The sequence below is a fragment of the Chiloscyllium punctatum genome, chromosome 39, assembly GCF_047496795.1.
Source record: "Chiloscyllium punctatum isolate Juve2018m chromosome 39, sChiPun1.3, whole genome shotgun sequence".
Lineage (NCBI taxonomy): Eukaryota > Metazoa > Chordata > Chondrichthyes > Orectolobiformes > Hemiscylliidae > Chiloscyllium > Chiloscyllium punctatum.
The window spans coordinates 33,925,308-33,943,082 of NC_092777.1; the positions used below are offsets into that span (position 1 = coordinate 33,925,308).

The following is a 17,775-nucleotide window of genomic DNA, read 5'->3' on the forward strand; positions in this document are numbered from 1 at the left end:
AGGTCAATCGGATGAATGGCCAAAATCTAAGGGGAGTCATACTCAGTCCATGGAAGAACCTCTTGTCAGTGAGAGGATCCTAGTACAGTCAGTCTGATATCAGTCCAGGGGCTTTAACATGGTTAGTTGAGCTATTGGACAGACATGGTGACTCATAACTGTGCACTGCAAATGGAAAATTGCTGTTACCACAAATGGAGTGGATAGAGTCAGTGTTTTCTCATTCTGTCTGAGCATGCAGGCTGTATTTGTGAGCAACGTTAGGCCGTTCAAGAGACAATTGCATTAATCAGGCGCATCCACAATACAGACTGAGGTCTTCTGGAATCATAGCACTGTGTGTGTGAAATGCACACAATGTCCGACTGTGTAGAATACAAATCCTGGCCACAAATAATCCTGACCATGACACAGTGGTACACACTGATTCCCTTTCACCTTGAGCTGTCGTTACTTTCCAACATGCTCTTTCCTGCAATGATGTCTGTCTTGGGTATTGTGGGGCTGGTAGGAGAGGGACTCAACACACATCAGCACCTACTGTTTCTTTGTGAAGTAATTGGTGCTGCATTAATCAGAGTAAGGTCCAATGTCAAAGTACAATATAGAGGCATTCCATGGCCCTCTTTGACAGGGTACTCTACGTCCCACTCTGAGGAGCAGAATTTAGACTGCCATTTGTGAGCTGTCAGCATTCACATCACCCACATTATTAAGAACCTATTCTGCTGCCTCTATTCCCTCACACAGGTTCATTGTAAGCAAGAATGAGAGACCCAGATACTGCTGGGGTTATTGTTGCTGTTACTACAATGAAGGTACAGAGAAATATACAAGGGACAGAAGCCTCAGGAAATCCAGCGCCAGCAGCATCCTTCAGTAGCGTCCAGTGGAAGTCACAGCAGAAAGTACCCTCAGGATGCTGATTAGGTACAAGAGGGGCAGACTCTTTTGTCCTTGATGCCATTTCCTCTGATGAGTGAGGTACAGTGTCACCACAGGCTGTCAGAGAACTCTGCCGGCTGGAGGAGTGGGAACTGAGGAATCAGTGGCCATTCTTTCCCAACGAGTGTCAAGGTGACAACTGAACTTTTGAAGTTTAGGAGCACTGGGGACTTTCAGTCCCACAAATGTATCAAGGGTATTACTGTTACAATGTGTGCCAGACCAGGCCACTTCACCTCGTTTCTCCATGACAAGTTCAGTGCTGCAGCCCGGGCAAAAGGCAACATCACTGTGCAGGACATGATAGACTGTACACATCTCACATTATAACGTAGCTAAGTTCAATAGAAAAGGGTTCTGTTCCATCAATGTGCAATTGATGTGTGATCATTGCTATCACATCTTAGAGGTCTGAGTCAGCTACCCTGGGAGCTAGCGTGATGTTGATAGCTATGAAGAACTCATCTTCCTGATTTGGTTCAAAGAGCGTAACTGGGAGACATGGACTATCCTCCGTGACCATGGCTGTTAAGTCTGTTAGGCAATGCCTGATTGAACCATGAGAAATGCTGGACTATACTGGGCATGAGGGAAAGAGTAGCTCTGATTTTGATAGAGTTGTAAGATGGGATCTGGCTTAGCTGTACGGCTAGATCATTGTGCACTTGCAGACATCCTGAGAAGCATTGGTTTATTGTTCTTCTAGCGTTATATACATAGTTGGGGTGGTGGTGGGGTAGAAGATGTGTGCTCCCAACTGCCAACTCTTGACCAAGTGCATGGCTGAGCTTGAAAGATGGCACCAGTGCCAGGGTAGCTAGGATATTCCAGCAGTAATTATTTGGGATTAGATTAGATTACTTACAGTGTGGAAACAGGCCCTTCGGCCCAACAAGTCCACACCGACCCGCCGAAGCGCAATCCACCCATACCCCTATATTTACCCCTTACCTAACACTAGGGGCAATTTAGCATGGCCAATTCACCTGACCTGCACATCTTTGGACTGTGGGAGGAAACCGGAGCACCCGGAGGAAACCCATGCAGACGCAGGGAGAATGTGCAAACTCCACACAGTCAGTCGCCTTAGGTGGGAATTGAACCCGAGTCTCTGGCGCTGTGAGGCAGCAGTGTTAACCACTGTGCCACCATGCCGCCCTCAAGTTCTTCCATTCATAAGGAGTGGAAACCACTGCTTAGAGACTTGGTCTATTAATAATGAGGCATAGTTTGGAAGAAACCACTGCAAAACTCACTAGGCCTCGCAGAGAGAAACCTACCATGAAACTCACCAGAAGTTATGTTTAGCTGATTTCTGGCAAGATTCAGCCCTGGGAGTCAGAAAGTAACAAACAGACCACCAGATACATGCTAATCAGGAATAAGTATAGAAAGTGCTGTGGATAAATAAAAACTAATTACTATTGATCTCATATATAAATCAGTTTTTGAAGCCACCAAAACTTCTTCCTAAAATATGGGACAACTTATACGCTATGTATAAACTGTGAACTGCCAGTATGGGCGGTCACAATATTGAAATGTACAAAAGAAGCTGGTATATAATTTTAAATTGGTACAGCATGTTTGTTGAATAAAGTAATTGTACAAAAATATCTTCAACCACAATCAAAGATTTTTAAAATCATTGTTCTTTTTATTTACGATCCAATGCAGAGAGTTTATTGAGTTCATTGTGAGTCACTTTGGCCTGGCACCGTTGCAAGGATCCCACTATCAATCAAATGTGACACTTGCGTTTGCAGTGCTATCTCTTTACAAGTAAATGTTTCTCTCTGCTTTCATTAAAGTGAATTCTTTGTGCATACTTTTGAACAATCATGGAACTTGGTGTACCGATAGCATCACACGATCTGATAAACAACACAAAATATCTAGTAGGGTAGCATGCAAGCCTACACTTGTTGTGAAGGGCTTTCACCCTGTCACCCATCCACCTATTCCATTCACTGTGAACAAGATCCTTAAATGGCTTGTTGCAGTGTCTGTCTAAAATTTGAACCATGACCATTACACATCAGGGAATAACTACAGTGTGGATGTTATGTTGTTGCAAGCACTTCTTGATCTTATCAATAACATGAGAGCTGAACATGCCTCACATTAAGAAGCTGCGCTCTTTATGTAGGCCACCAGGAAACCTATTCACACACTAAATGTAACCTGTAACTTTACCCCAGACTCAACCATCCATCCACTGTCATAGACATGCACAAAACCACCCTTGGGGACTTGGTTTTCGACTTTTGAAAATTGCTATATGGTTTTAATTTTGTTCCTTTGACCATGCTAGTATTGCTGTCAATCTCATCTTTGTACATCTCATTTTTTTCACTTGAACATGTTTTGAACCATTCTAGTCTGCAGTTTGGATGCTGTGCACTTGGAGATCCATGGGATTTCATCTAGGCTATACTCAAATGACTTACAGGTGTCTTAGCTGCTGTCTGGCAATGAGTTACTGGGAACCGGTAATACTGGTGACATTGATGAAAGACTCCGAAAAAAGTAATCATGAACTTTTGCCATAAAACCAGACTACTTAATTTCGTAAATCAGTTATACTAACTAGCTGTTGGTAATTACTCATATCCAATTCTAACTTTTTCTAATTACACTGGAATCGTTTTCTCACATTTTAATTAAAATTAGATTTATCTATTCTCCATTGTTGTAATTCTTTCATTGTAATTTTTTAAAAATGAAGGAGCAATATACCTGAAATGAATCTCCGTGTGGAATTTTCTGTATGGGTAATAAAATTAAAGTGAGGTGTATGAAATTGTGCTGGATTAAAGGTTTGCTTAGACCCACTAACCTGTGTATATACACATTGCATTTCTGGGAACAATGTTCCCATTCCCATGATTTTTAAGGACCCATTCTAATCCGTTCCTCTCAAGATCAGATTCATTTGATCTGGTTTCTATTCTCAAACCAGTTTGTTACTGACACTGACCTCCTTTGATCAACCTAGTTATTTAACAAGATAGCAAATGTTACAACATTTAGCATGAAATCAGCTTCGTAGTTCAGAGAATTGATTTCTGTTCCTCACACAGTGTGCCAGGCCATTGTATATTCTTTGGGAATAGTATCTTAAAATCATGCTCATCATCTTCACAACACTGCTTATACTGTTTGCTTAATCCCACTATATTGGGAAAGTAATGTCTGTGTTTCTGGGTGAACAATTGAAATATTTCTCTCTGCACAGATGCTGAACCTAGTGAGGTTTTTTCAATATTTTCTGTTTTTATTTCGGATCAACAGTACTTTGTTTTTATTTTCTTGATTCAATTGACTGGTTTCAACATCTTTCAATGAAATAGCAATTTCAATTCAGATGATTTTGTTTAATTCACATTGATCTCCTGAACTGGCCTCTAACTATGGTTCAGATCATCACTGTCACCTTTTTAGGTCGACATTTCTTCCTTTTTTAAAAAGTACATTAGTCCCTAAAGGTCTCACCTATTAAAATCAGTTTATGGAAGTTGAAAGTCGATAATCCATATTTTACCAGTTTGTCATAATTATTTTAAATCCCTTTTTAGTGACAAACCATCTGAACCATATTTTAAAATAATTAAATTCCGTGTTGTGTGGATTGTATTTTTCATCTAATTATAAGAGCTACAATTTCACTGTAATTAATGCAAGCCAGATTTGCATTTTCATAAAACCGTTGAGGCTGAATAAATAGATTTTCAACTACCTAAGAATTTTTTAAAATCTGCCAATTCAAAATTTTTTTTCTGATCATAATTAAACTTTCTCATGACTATTTGTCAGTCCCTGAATGGCAATGTTGGGAAATGTGACCTGACCTTGCTTTGGATTCCAGTGAAAATTCTGTCTCCTGACAGGGCACATATGTCAGCTATGGGCAGAGTGACAAGTTATATAAATTCTGTGGCATTTTTTTTTTAAACAGCTGAGGAGATGCCAAAAACAGTGTGTGTGTGTGTGTGTGTGTGTGTGTGTGTGTGTGTGTGTGTGTGTGTGTGTGTGTGTGTGTGTGTATACGCGCGCAGACTAGGCCAGGGGAACAGCGAATGGGTTCCTATGGGGGATCCATTCCATTGTTTAGAGGTAGTTGAAACCGAAGATTGTGACCTTCAGACTCTGGGTAATTCAGGTACTTAAGAGCAGAGAATGGGGGTTCCTGGTAGCAGAGTTACTGTTGGTTGCAAGCTGCAGCAGTCAAAGGTCAGGGGAAGTCCTGAGGAGCTGAGAAGGTAGCACAGAGCCACTAAATCTGTGTTGGGGAGAGAGAGGAGCAACCAAAGAAGATGTCTCTCTGCAGCTAAAGTTCTACAATTGGCTCAGAGGTGGCTCATTGAAGTCCCAAAAACCATTTGGTAATTGAGAGTGGGTGAAGGAAGCCCACCAACCATATTTGTTTGGTGCAGTTGAGAAACTTGCACCGTGAGTGCTTGTTGGAATGTAGCTTTGAGAATCCAGGTCCTGGTAGAAAGAGGTTTAACCACCAGGAGGTCAGTAGACATTGATGCAGTCTGTGATCGAACAACTTTAAGCGAATCTCTTTGACTGTGAAGAACTGGGATGCCTTGTGAAGGAGACTACTATTTAATGAGATTTGATGACCTGCTGTATGTCTGTGATTCAGAGGAATCCACAAGATCTGCCTTGGCCATGTCTGCTCTTTACTGTGCTCTGAAGGATGTTTGACTATATTTTGTTTGTTAGCACTTATTTAACTCATTAAGTTTGGATGTGAGAGTATAAATTCTATACATATATAGTAGAAGTGGATAGTTTTGCTATTACAACCTTGTACAACAAAGTTTTTTTTTCAATGGAATATTGTTGTTTTATTCTCTTAGTGAGTATCTGTGATCTCAAACTTTGTCTACTTTAAACAATAAGAATTACTGGTCCCTAATCAGATAATAACATTTATTTGGGGATCTCATCAAGGATCACAACAATGTCAATCGTATGTTTAAATTGGGGATGGGGGTGGGGGTGGAATACCAGAGGAATGCACATTATCTATATGCCAAAATATTTTGGGGGCCAAATCCTCTTAGCTATCTCCAAGTCTCACTACCATTTGTAGTTATGGTATTACAGTAATCTGTGGCTTTAGCTTGGAATCCACTACATTTTCCATTAGCAACAAAGCAAATCTGCTTTCTCACTTTTAGTTGTTTTACAACTTTTTCATATCCTGACTTGGTTGATCTCATAGTGTTGCTGTGTGGTGTTGCTGATTTCAGATAATACCTTCACTTTCAACTATACCTGTGCAAACATGATAGGCTGAATGGACAATTTTGGTGGTATACATGTCTACGAGCGTAAGTTTTGCCTCATTCTTTTTTCACAACAATGACTGCTTCATCATTTCAAAGTTGTAACTTTGTTGTGACTGCAGTAAATATGGACAATCAAATATTAACTTCCATTATCTGATTGTTATACCGGAGACCTTCCATTGACTAAAATGTGTTTTGAAGAAGGACAAATATTGACTTAAATGGTTGCCATGATCATATGATCATGACAGATTGAGGTGAGTCCAGGAGACTAATGTGCAATAAACAAAATCAACTGCATTGAAATTACCATTTCATCTAAAGACATTGAAACCAGGCAACTGAGTCAGTGTCCAGAAATTTGCATGATAAGTGCACATGTTCAACACCAAAGGTTAACTGCAGCTGTTCAACTTGGAAAGACAGTGGAGTCAGATTTGTGTGTATACAATTTATCCATATTTTTGTAGGTGCTTTTGAGTAGCAGAGTAGTGGGAAGGGAAATTAATTTATAAAAACAAGAACTGGCAGCTCACTAACTCTCTCACCAACTTAGAGGACACAATTAGGTGAAAAAGCAAATGAGGAAAACTGACATTCAACAAAAACTGAAAGATATTTAAAACCCTTACCTCTTCACCTCTGCTGATGATACAAGTTAGCAATAAAGACAACTGTAGTCTTAGATTAAAAATCTCAAGGACTCTAAGAACATTAAAACTGTGTAGCCTCTATTCTTCCCATCCATATCAAACACCCTCTCCTTTTTAAACTTGATAGTATTTGTTTATGTGTTACAATTTTTCTCAGGGTTAGTAAGTAACAAATTTCCTCTTCCTTTTACTCAAGAAAACCTTGTAATTGGCTCCTTAATTTTGACCAATACAGTGTTTGACTTGAAGTGCTGCATGCTGCATGCTCAAAATAATTCGGGATATTTTTTGTAACTAAACAAGATGGGGTTAAAAAGAGGAGACCTGAGTTAGAGACAGTAAGGATTGCAGATGCTGAAGCTAGGGTAAGTAGATGTTGAGCTGGAGAAGCACAGCAGATCAGACAGCATCGGAGAAGCAGGAAAGTCGACGTTTCAGGCCGAGAACCTTCATCAGGACTGGGGAAGAGGAAAGGAGCACAAATTAATAGAGCAAGAGACCCGTTGAGCTCTCTTCAGAAGGAGGAGGAAAACTTCCAGACCTGAGTTACCTCTCTTCACATGGTGATGACAATTCACAATCAACAACGCAAATCCTTCCTTGTAGCTCCAAGGTATTATAGGATGTAACTGAGTCTTTCAGTTTTAAAGTAATGCTTTCCATTGTTTCATCATTAACATCAAGTTCAGCTGCTAACTGCTTTGATAGCTCTTGTTCAGGTTCAGTCTGCAGGTATAATTCAGACAACTTTAATTTGTTAAACTACCATTAATCATTTGTTGTCAGTCTGTTCCGTTGTCCCAATTTCCCACCATTACCCTAAATTTTGTATGTAAATTTGTTTCCATGATTTAAACTTACACAGTTACCCAGAAGATGCAGGGTTAACATTGCTTCTTTTGTTCCAACAATTCATTCTCCTGTTGTGTAAAATCTCCTTATTGAGCCTTTCCAAGATTATATCGATGATTGATAGAATAGAAAAATTTATGAAACTCTTTTCTAGTTAGCTCATAGATTCTGAGACCTAACTTTCATTAATGTTTTGTTCATTGTCAAATTTCTAATATCTCCAGTTTGTGTATGGGTTTGTTAACAAAGTTTCACTACTCCTCATATGCTTGTGAGATAATTTGCAATATAAATCATTACAGCGTCTGCTATTAGCCTTAAAATGTTTTAGTCTTTGTGGTCATACCTTACTTCCAAAGTTCTTTCATGAACAAAATCTATTTCAGCTTTTTTTTTGTGATATTATCCATTGACATAATTACCTTTCCATTCGCAAATTCCACAAAAATCTTGGTTTTTCGTCTAAATATTTTCCTGAGAACAGCTTCTGAGAACCTCACTTCGCAATATATAACCATGAGTCTGTACATCTGAAAGAGGAGTATACTTCTAATGCTTTCCCCATGATCACACTGGCCATCCAAATTTCTTTTGGCCATTGTAGCAAATTGTAACAAGTTGCAATAATTTCCCAGGCACTGCTAACTCCATTTCAATTCTTTCTTCAGTGAATCTAATCGCTGGATGAATATCCCTTACCAAATCTAAAACTGAGATGATGTTTGTTTTGCCACAATATTTCCCTGACACTCCCTGGTCATGTAATCAATGCTTCTATCAGTCAAGTTTAAATGACCTTGATTAATTTTCTCCAGAGAATTCAAAATTTTCTTTTCTTAGTTTTTTTCCTTTCCATCTCTTTCTCTTCAAAACTCCAGTTACAGTCTTTTAATCTGTTTATTTTATTCTCCCTTTCCAATTTAAATTTTGTCAGTTTTGTTTTGAATTCCAGTTATTTAATTTGCAACTGAATTTGAACTAACTCGACAACAGATCGGTTTCTCTTCTTCAAGGTTCAGGTGTTCAGCTAAAACTTCATTAATCTCTACTTTTTTAATGTCTGCTTTCAATTCTACTCCCAAGTCCTCTGTGAACATCTTTAAATGATCTTTAATAACAATAGCAAGACATGCACAGACAGGTCACTCGTCTCCAGAAATGCTTGAGCAATAAAAATAGCCATGCTGATTTTTAAAGCAAGTGTGAAATCTTGTCTGTTTAAATTTTGGCAAATACCAGTGGCTTGTTCCCAGCATCGGGATTTGTACCCTGCAAGAGCCCTGAATTTTTACCATTTCTGTAGAAGCCAATAACTTTTAAGAAGAGGTTTGCATTGACGTAAAAGGTTGCAAGGCAAGACTATTACAGTAGCAGACAAACTAAAACCAATATTTAGTAAATTCTAATGTTAGTGGTCAACTTTTAGTTTTTTACATGACCAATAAATTTGCACCACATGTATACATCAAGGCTCTCTCTCAGCACAAACAAATGACAGAATCTTCTACCCTGTCCTATGGAAAGCTTGAAGGTGAGATGGGTATTTAATTAATTGAAGTGACATATCTGAACCCTACTGCCTCCCTGACTTATCCTGAATTAAATAACCCAGCCATTGAGACCATTAACTAGTCATTGACTGGCTATTTCAGGGTCTCATTCCTCCAGTGTTTGTACTAACTCAGTTGTAGGCCTGCTGTATTCCTGATGAAAGGCTTTTGCCCGAAACGTCGATTTTACTGCTCCTTGGATGCTGCCTGAACTGCTGTGCTTTTCCAGCACCACTAATCCAGAATGTGCAGAATGCATAACAAGTGAACCATGTGTGGCCAGTTTGTCATCTCTGCAGGGAATGTAAGGTGACTGAACGTAATGGCAGCAAAGTTGTACATAGTACTCCAGGTGCTGGCTAATCAAGGTTCTATACAATTGAAGCAAGATTTAATTATTCCTGTACTCAAATCCTCCTGTGATAAAGACGAACATATGACTAGCCTTTCTAATTTCTTGCCACCTGCATGATAGCCATCAGTGACTTATTGACAATGATATTCTAGTCTCTTGACAATTACACTTTCTAATCTCTTACCATTTATAAAATACTCTGCACATCTGTTCCTCCTATCAAAGTGAATAAACTCACATTTTTCCACATTATATTCTTCAACGCTTCATTCTTGTCAGCTCACTAGGTCTGTTTAATTCCTCTTGAAGCCACTTTTTATCTTCCTCACAGCATGCATTCTCATCTGGTTTTGTGTCATCTGTAAATTTGGAAATACTAATTTGGTCCCTATATCCAGAGTATTGATATATTTTGAACAGCTTGGGCCTCAAGTACCAATCCTTATGTTCCTCCACTAGTCACAGCCAGTCAATTAGAGAAACACCTATTTATTCCTAATCTGTTTTCTACATGTTAGCCAACCCTTAATCCATGTCCATATATTATATCACACATGCTTTAATTTTGCTGAACATCCTCCTGTCGGGAAGTTTATCAAAATCTTTCTGAAAATCTAAGTATGTTTCATCCATTGACTCTTCCTGAACATTTGTGTTAGTAACACCCTCAGGTGAAACACAATTTCTCATTCACAAATCCATGCTGATGATTCCCAATCTGATCATTATTATCCAAGTGTCCATTTATCAAATCATTTATAATAGATTCAAGCATTTTCCTTACTACTGATGTAAGGTTATGTTTAGATACTTGTTTTAACCAAATGCAGTCAAAGTCTGTATGACTTCCATAGAGTAGAAATATAAATTATCTTCTAGAGAGCAAAATTAAAACAGAGCTGTAATTGTCTTTGTGAAAATAAGAAATGAGATTGAGTGCTATTTGACAGCATGGAATAGAATTTTACTTGGCAGGGTTAACAAGTCTCAAAACCTGAATTGCTTCTCAAATATGTCATATTGCAGATCTTTGCAACTATAAAACATTATTGTGGAAATAAAAATATAAAAATGTTTTTTTTTGTCTCCTTAGTTATTTAGCAAAAGCTATTGGCACTTCATAAAATTGCATTGTGTTAATCAAAATAATATGATCTTTCTTATAAAGAAGTGCGATGCCACCTAGCATTTAGTCTATTGCTGTTTTATTCTACATAGCAGCTAATTAGAATCTGTGCACGGCATCCTGAGGGAAATCAGAACGTTAATTAAGGAAGTAAATCATGCTATGTTGTGGAACCTAGTCTTATTTGGATTTGTTAATTATTCTTTTATGTTGATATGTGCTTGCTACACAAACTTGGTATGTGTGGGGCTCATGATCTGATTATCAGGAGAAAACATAATTAAAATGGTGTTTTGGGTTTTCACACAATGTTCAACTTTGCAAGCATTAACTAGGATCACCTTTGTGTGAATGAATTAGACAGGGTGAAATTTTTAAATTACATCTGGGAGAGCTTTTTGTGCAGTTGGTTGCCTTCTGGAGATGAGGCAGTGCAAGGCCTCATTTTAGGGAATGAAGCTGGTCAAATGGTTGGAGTTTCAGTGAGTGAGCAGTTTGGGAAAGGTGACCATAACTCTGTAAGTTTCAAAGTCATGATGGAAAGGGATAAAGATAACTTCTGCACGAAGTGACTGAATTAGGGGAAGGCAAATGTCAATACCATTAGACAGGATCTGGCAAACATAGGCTGGAAGCAGCTACTTGCATTTGAAAAGTGGGAGTGATTTAAAAGTAGTATGTTGAGAATTCAGGGCCGGCGTATTCCTTTAAGAGTGAAGGGCAAGGGCAGGTAGTCCAGGGAACCTTGGATAAAGTGAGGACTGCAAATGCAGGAGATCAGAGTCTAGTGTGGTGCTGGAAAAGCAGAGCAGGTTGGGCAGCATCCGAGGAGCAGGAGAATCGACGTTTCCGGCAAGAGCCCTTCATCAGGAATGAGGCTGAGGCAGGGAACCTTGGATATCAAGGGATATCAAGGGTTTGATGAAGAAAAAGGAGAAAGCAAGTGTTAGGTTCAGTGCATTAAAAACAGGAGAGGAACTTCAAAGTATGGAGAGTGTAGGAGGGGCTTTGAAAAAGAAATTAGGAGGTCAAAGAGGAACCAGGAAATATCTTTGTCAGATAAGATTGAGGAAAACTCTGAGGCATTTTATAAATACATTAAGAGCCAGAAGGTTACCATGGAATGAGTGGGGGCTATTAGAGACCAAAGGGTCAATCTGTGTGTGGAGCCAGAGGACATGGATATGCTCTGAAATGAATCTTTGTCATCTATGTTCATAAAGGAGAAAGACATTATTGCTGGGAATTTCATTTGGCATGGTAAGGTTCCAGAAGATATGAGGATAAATAAATCAAAAATCGCACAACACCAGGTTATAGTCCAATAGGTTTATTTGGAAGCAATAGCTTTCAGAGTGTTACATAAGAACAAGCTTATATTCCCCAACCACCTGATGAAGGAACAGTGCTCCAAAAGCTCGTGCTTCCAATAAACCTGTTGGACTATAACCTGGTGTTGTGTAACTTTTAACTTTGTACACCCCAGTCCAACACTGGCATCTCCAAATCATGGTGGTTTTGTGATTGGAAGCCTGCTGTCTGTATTGTATGTTAATGATTTGGATGTGAACGTAGAAGGCATAGTTAGTAAGTTTGATGTGTGAATGAATTCTGTTTAGTAGGTCTCATAAGGAAAGGATATATACAATATATAGTAGGTCCTTAGGGAGAACTGAAGCACAAAGGAACTTTGGTGTACAAATCCATAGATGCCTGAAGGTGTCAGAGCATTTAGACAGTTACATTGTAGCTATAAATTAAATTGTACGTATTGTAATTATTAATTGTTAACAAAGTGACGATTTTTTAACAAAAACTTAATTTTAAATTTCATTGTTTTTTGAAAGCTGAAATTTAAGTGAAGGAATATGTTTGAATTTTTAACAGCCCAATATTTCTGTCAGACGTCTCACTTGTTTAGCTGTGCGAACGTAGGCCAGTATCCTCAACCTCACCACATAGCGCAGGCCCTCAATCCTGAAATTAGTCTGAAAATCCTTCGCTGCACAGTCTTTGGGAAGTATACCATGCTTTGCTCAATGTGCCCAGTCCTCTGGTCACGGCCACTTTGTGAAAAATCCTGAGTTTTTCTAATCAAACTTATATTCTGCAGTTGAATCACCCGAATGAGGATGATGTCAGGTTTCAAGTGGTTGATTATATTGGGTGACCGTATAGTCAGGTGCACAAACAGATGTTTCTGCTGCTTGTCAGTGAGACATTAGGTTGGTGTGTTGTTTCCCTGGTGCCAGGGTCAAGGATGTCTCTGAGAGGGGGCAGAATATTGTGAAAAGACAGAGTGACCAGCAGGAGGTCATTGTGCATGTTGGTACCAATGATATAGGTAGAGAAAGGGATGATGTCCTGCAGAGCGAATGCAGGAAACTAGGAAGGAGATTAAAACCAGGATCTCAAGGGTAATAATATCTAGACTACTATTGGTGCCATGTGCTAATGAGAGGAGGAATAGAAGGACAGAGCAGATGAATATGTCGCTGAGGAGCTGGTGCAGGGGGCACAGATTCACAGGGTCTGTTTCTGACTCTCTTTGGTCCATTTGCTATTTGTTGTTGCCGTAGGCCCAGAGGACTGTAGGATTAAACTGTCATCAGAGACAACTGGTAGTGTTTTTACTTGAGAGTCACCATGCCCCAGGTGAAGGGAGGGGATAAGGAGGAGAATCCTTAGCCAACAAAAATTGGAGGTGTAGTGGACAGCGAAGTAGGTTCCCTCAGATTACAACATGATCTTGACCAGATGGGCCAATGGGCTGAGTAGTGGCAGATGGAGTTTAATTCAGATAAATGTGAGGTGCTGCATTTTGGGAAAGCAAATCTTAACTGGACTTATACACTTAATGGTAAGGTCCTAGGGAGTGTCGCTGAACAAAGAGACCTTGGTGTGCAGGTTCATAGCTCCTTGAAATAGAGTCGCAGATAGATAGGATAGTGAAGAAGGTGTTTGGTATGCTTTCGTTTATTGGTCAGAGTATTGAGTACAGGAGTTGGGAGGTCATGTTGAGGCTGTACAGGACATTGGTTAGGCCACTGTTGGAACATTGCGTGCAATTCTGGTCTCCTTATCGGAAAGATGTTGTGAAACTTGAAAGGGTTCAGAAAAGATTTACAAGGATGTTGCCAGAGTGGAGGATTTGAGCTATAGGGAGAGGCTGAACAGGCTGGGCTGTTTTCCCTGGAGCGTCGGAGGTTGAGGGGTGACCTTATAGAGGTTAACAAAATTATGAGGGGCATGGATAGGATAAATAGACAAAGTCTTTTCCCTGGGATCAGGCAGCCCAGAACTAATGGGCATAGGTTTAGGGTGAGAGGGGAAAGATATAAAAGAGACCTAAGGGGCAACGTTTTCACACAGATGGGGTACGTGTATGGAATGAGCTGCCAGAGGAAGTGGTGCAGGCTGGTACAATTACAATTACAACATTTAAAAGGCATTTGGATGGTTATATGAATAGGAAGGGTTTGGAAGGATATGAGCCAGGTGCTGGCAGGTGGGTCTAGATTGGGTTGGGATATCCTGTCGGCATGGACTGGTTGGACCAAAGGGTCTGTTTCCATGCTGTACATCTCTATGACTTTGTGACGGGACTCAAATCCAGGCTGTTGTCATCAGTCTGCATTGCAAATCAGGCTTTCAATTAAATGAGCTAACTGAACTCCCTTGTAACAGGTAACCAATAAATAAGTAAGTTTATATTTGATACATGCAGTAGTCACTAAGCATCAATTAAATAACATGCTATCCCCACCTTTGAAAGTAGGGTATTGTGATATGTGCTTTCTTTAACATTGGGGCTTTCTGTTGGCTACTTAAAGTTAAATTGTTATCAAATTCTTTATATGCAAGTTTGTAACTTCTCTCAAAGTGCTTATTTCAAGGACTGTTACCACATCGAATTCCTGGGTTATGTCCTTTATGCTTCATGATGAGTCACTATACTTATTATTTATTTCATTTAACAAGTACAGATCTTATTCGCACATTCCAATAATGTTACTTGTTAATTGCATAGTCTTGAAAGTGAGAAAGAATACTTGTTCAAGGATTTGACCTATTGTATCAGGGTTAGGTTAATAAAAGAACAACAACTTCTCAATTGAATAAGCGGAACACCAGCACCAGCTGTAATAAATGTGTACCTTGTACAGTATTTACTAACAGATCAAGTCAAAAGGTAAAAACTGATTGCATAACACACACAGTAATTTGAGTGGACAAAACAGTGAAAGCCGTTTCTGAACGTAATTTCAGAAACTGTGATTAGTGAACACAGTTTTTGATTATTCTGATTTTGTTTCACCTTTAATTATAGGGAAGTAACATTTTGCAGCTAATATCTATGAAATGAGCAATTACGTCCCATTTAATAGGAGAGCTGTCAGACTTGCTCCCTGCACAAGGTAGTGAAGGAAAATAAGAGTGATCTATGTGATGTTGTTCTCACCATTTCATCTGCAGCAGACATCTAAGTCTCCCACTGATTTGCTAAGAATAACCATTGAATGGTCCTTGTGAAAATACAGCCTCACCTTCACAGTAAGGAAACCTCCCTACATGTAATGTGGCAGTACGACCCAACAACTGTGGGACCTAGCTTGAATCTAGTAATCTAAATCTAGGCATTCATTTCACCAGCAACAGCAGCTTTATATATCTTCACAATATGTAGCCTCATGATCAAGACATCTCTTTACCTTCCGTTACATGAAGTGGGGAGATCAAACCTAATAGGCATATAGAGAAAGGAACGTAAAACTTTAGTATTTTCACAACCACAGGACATGCCAAATTGTTGCACAGCTAATGAAAGAAAGTTGTTTTTATATAGTGCCTTTTTATGGTTAAGCTTCAAAATGTAAAACTTAACATAAGAGACCAACTAATCTTTCCTGAGAAAGCAAGTGAGGAAAATTTTTAAAAATTTGAAAGCTGTGCTTTGCTAACTTGTTGTACACAACTTTTTCTTTTGTTTTGGAAGTAAAACTGCAGCCACAACTCTCAGAAGACAAATGCTCAACTGAAAACATTTTGCCTCAAGGACATGTGCAACCAAGAATGGGTGGAAATAATGCCTGATTAGTTGAAGTTTCAAATTCAGGCTGTCAGAATTGTTCAGGCTAACTTTGCAATTGGAGTTAATGAGAATAAACTCCAATTGAAGTGATTTCTCCTGTGAAATGCTTCAAATCCAATGATGCAAAATCCTTTGAAATAACCAACTAACACTCTTTATTTCGAAGAGTAGAAGCACCTACTCTTTGGAATAAAGAGTATTTTTAAGTCTAATTAAATTGCAAACTAAGAAAATGATTGTGACTCATATATAATCTGCCAATTGAACCACTTTGCATTGAGATTTTCTGTTTCGATTGTCAACCTTTTTCTGTTTCACAGCTTGTACTCCGACAAAATGCGGGAGGGCGGTGACGGATGCAGTGGTTAATCGAGAAGAGGCAGAGAAGATGTTACGGTACAGGATTTTAACTTTACAAATGACTGATAAAATCCCTGTGATGATTACTGAATAAAATAATGGAAAAACCATGAAGATAGTAAAGATTGGTAAAATTATGTACAATGCATGGAAAGCATGAGTACTTAAGTTGTTATAAAGGAGGCTTGGTGGAGAGGGAAGAAATTGAATACATTAAGATATGGATGGCTGACATAGGAAGAGGGTGCACCTTTTAGCCCACTGAACCCGTTATGTCATTCAATAAGGTTATGACTGATTAGTGAATTAATTCAGTATATCTGCCTTTGGCCATTGACCTCAATATCATTGATAAACAAAAAAATTATTAGATTTCAAATTAGCAATTAACTTAGCATCAATTGCATTGTCAGAAAATAGTTCCAAGCTTCAACAACCCTTTCTGAGGAGAAGTATTTTTTTAATATCATTTCTGAAAGGTGTAGCTCCAAATTTCTGGACGGTGCCCACTCTTTCTAATTTCCTCAACCAGCAGAGATATTTTTCCTCATGTCACCTTATCATTTTCCTTAACATCTTTAAAACTTCAACCAAATGACCCCTTACTAATTTCAAGGGTAAATAGCACTAGTTTGTGTAATCTCTTATCATAACTCTGAGTATCATTTTGTTAAATATATTCTGCATATCGTGAAAGGTCAATACAATCGTTCTAAAGAATGGTACTGCTCCCAGTACCTTGCATGTGCTCCAAAGAGGATTTTGGAAAGTTATAGCGTTATGTTTGCCGCTTTGTATTCTAGTCTTTGAGATAGTCAACATTCTTGACACTTCTAAAACAAAAATATTTTCCATCCATCATGATCTCTGTACATGCCAGCTTCCTCCTGGAATTCTTTGGATCACCACTGTTTCTAGTCTTTCAGCATTTAAAAAATATCCTGTTCTATCAATTTTAAACCACACTTGGCTGACATTGCATTTGCTACAGTGAAATTCCTTTGATATTCCTTTGCCCATTTACTGAATCTATTAATGTTCCTCTGTCATTTTTTGCTTCTATATATGCTGCTATTATGTCAATGACAAAACTGGATATGTGGCTTTTGGTCCTATCATCTAAATTGTTAATGAAGACAGTGAATAGTTGAGGCCCGACACAGCTCCTTGTTGGGGCACCCTGAATCACTTTGTGCCAGTTGGAGTTCCTGCCCTTTATTCCCATACACAAGTTTCTTCTGTTCACCCAGTTAGCCTGGGGTCAAAAAATTTACATTCATTTCCATGCACTTCAATTTTTGTTCACAGTCTCTTATGAGGAACTTTTGTTAAATGCCACTCGGAGGTTATTGCAAAATAATACGTGTGGACAGTTTCTTGTTTATTTCAGTTACCTTTTTCAAAAGCTTCAATCACGTTCATCTGACATGACTACCCTTTAAAAATCCATTCTGGCTCCCTCTGGTCAGCTGAAAAATTTCAAGAAATTCAGTTACCCATTCTTAGACATTGATTCTTCTAGCAATTTTATGACAG

The 17,775-nt window shown here is 38.8% G+C and overlaps 1 protein-coding gene across 1 annotated transcript in view; it reads left to right on the forward strand.

Annotated features, from left to right (window-relative positions):
- The window catches only part of ogfod3 (2-oxoglutarate and iron dependent oxygenase domain containing 3), a 149,686-nt gene that overhangs the window by 28,749 nt on the left and 103,162 nt on the right, over nucleotides 1-17,775 (forward strand). Inside the window, exon 3 of the mRNA XM_072558436.1 lies at nucleotides 16,200-16,275. Coding sequence (XP_072414537.1) covers nucleotides 16,200-16,275 — 76 coding nt within the window. The remainder of the gene's footprint in view (nucleotides 1-16,199; nucleotides 16,276-17,775) is intronic.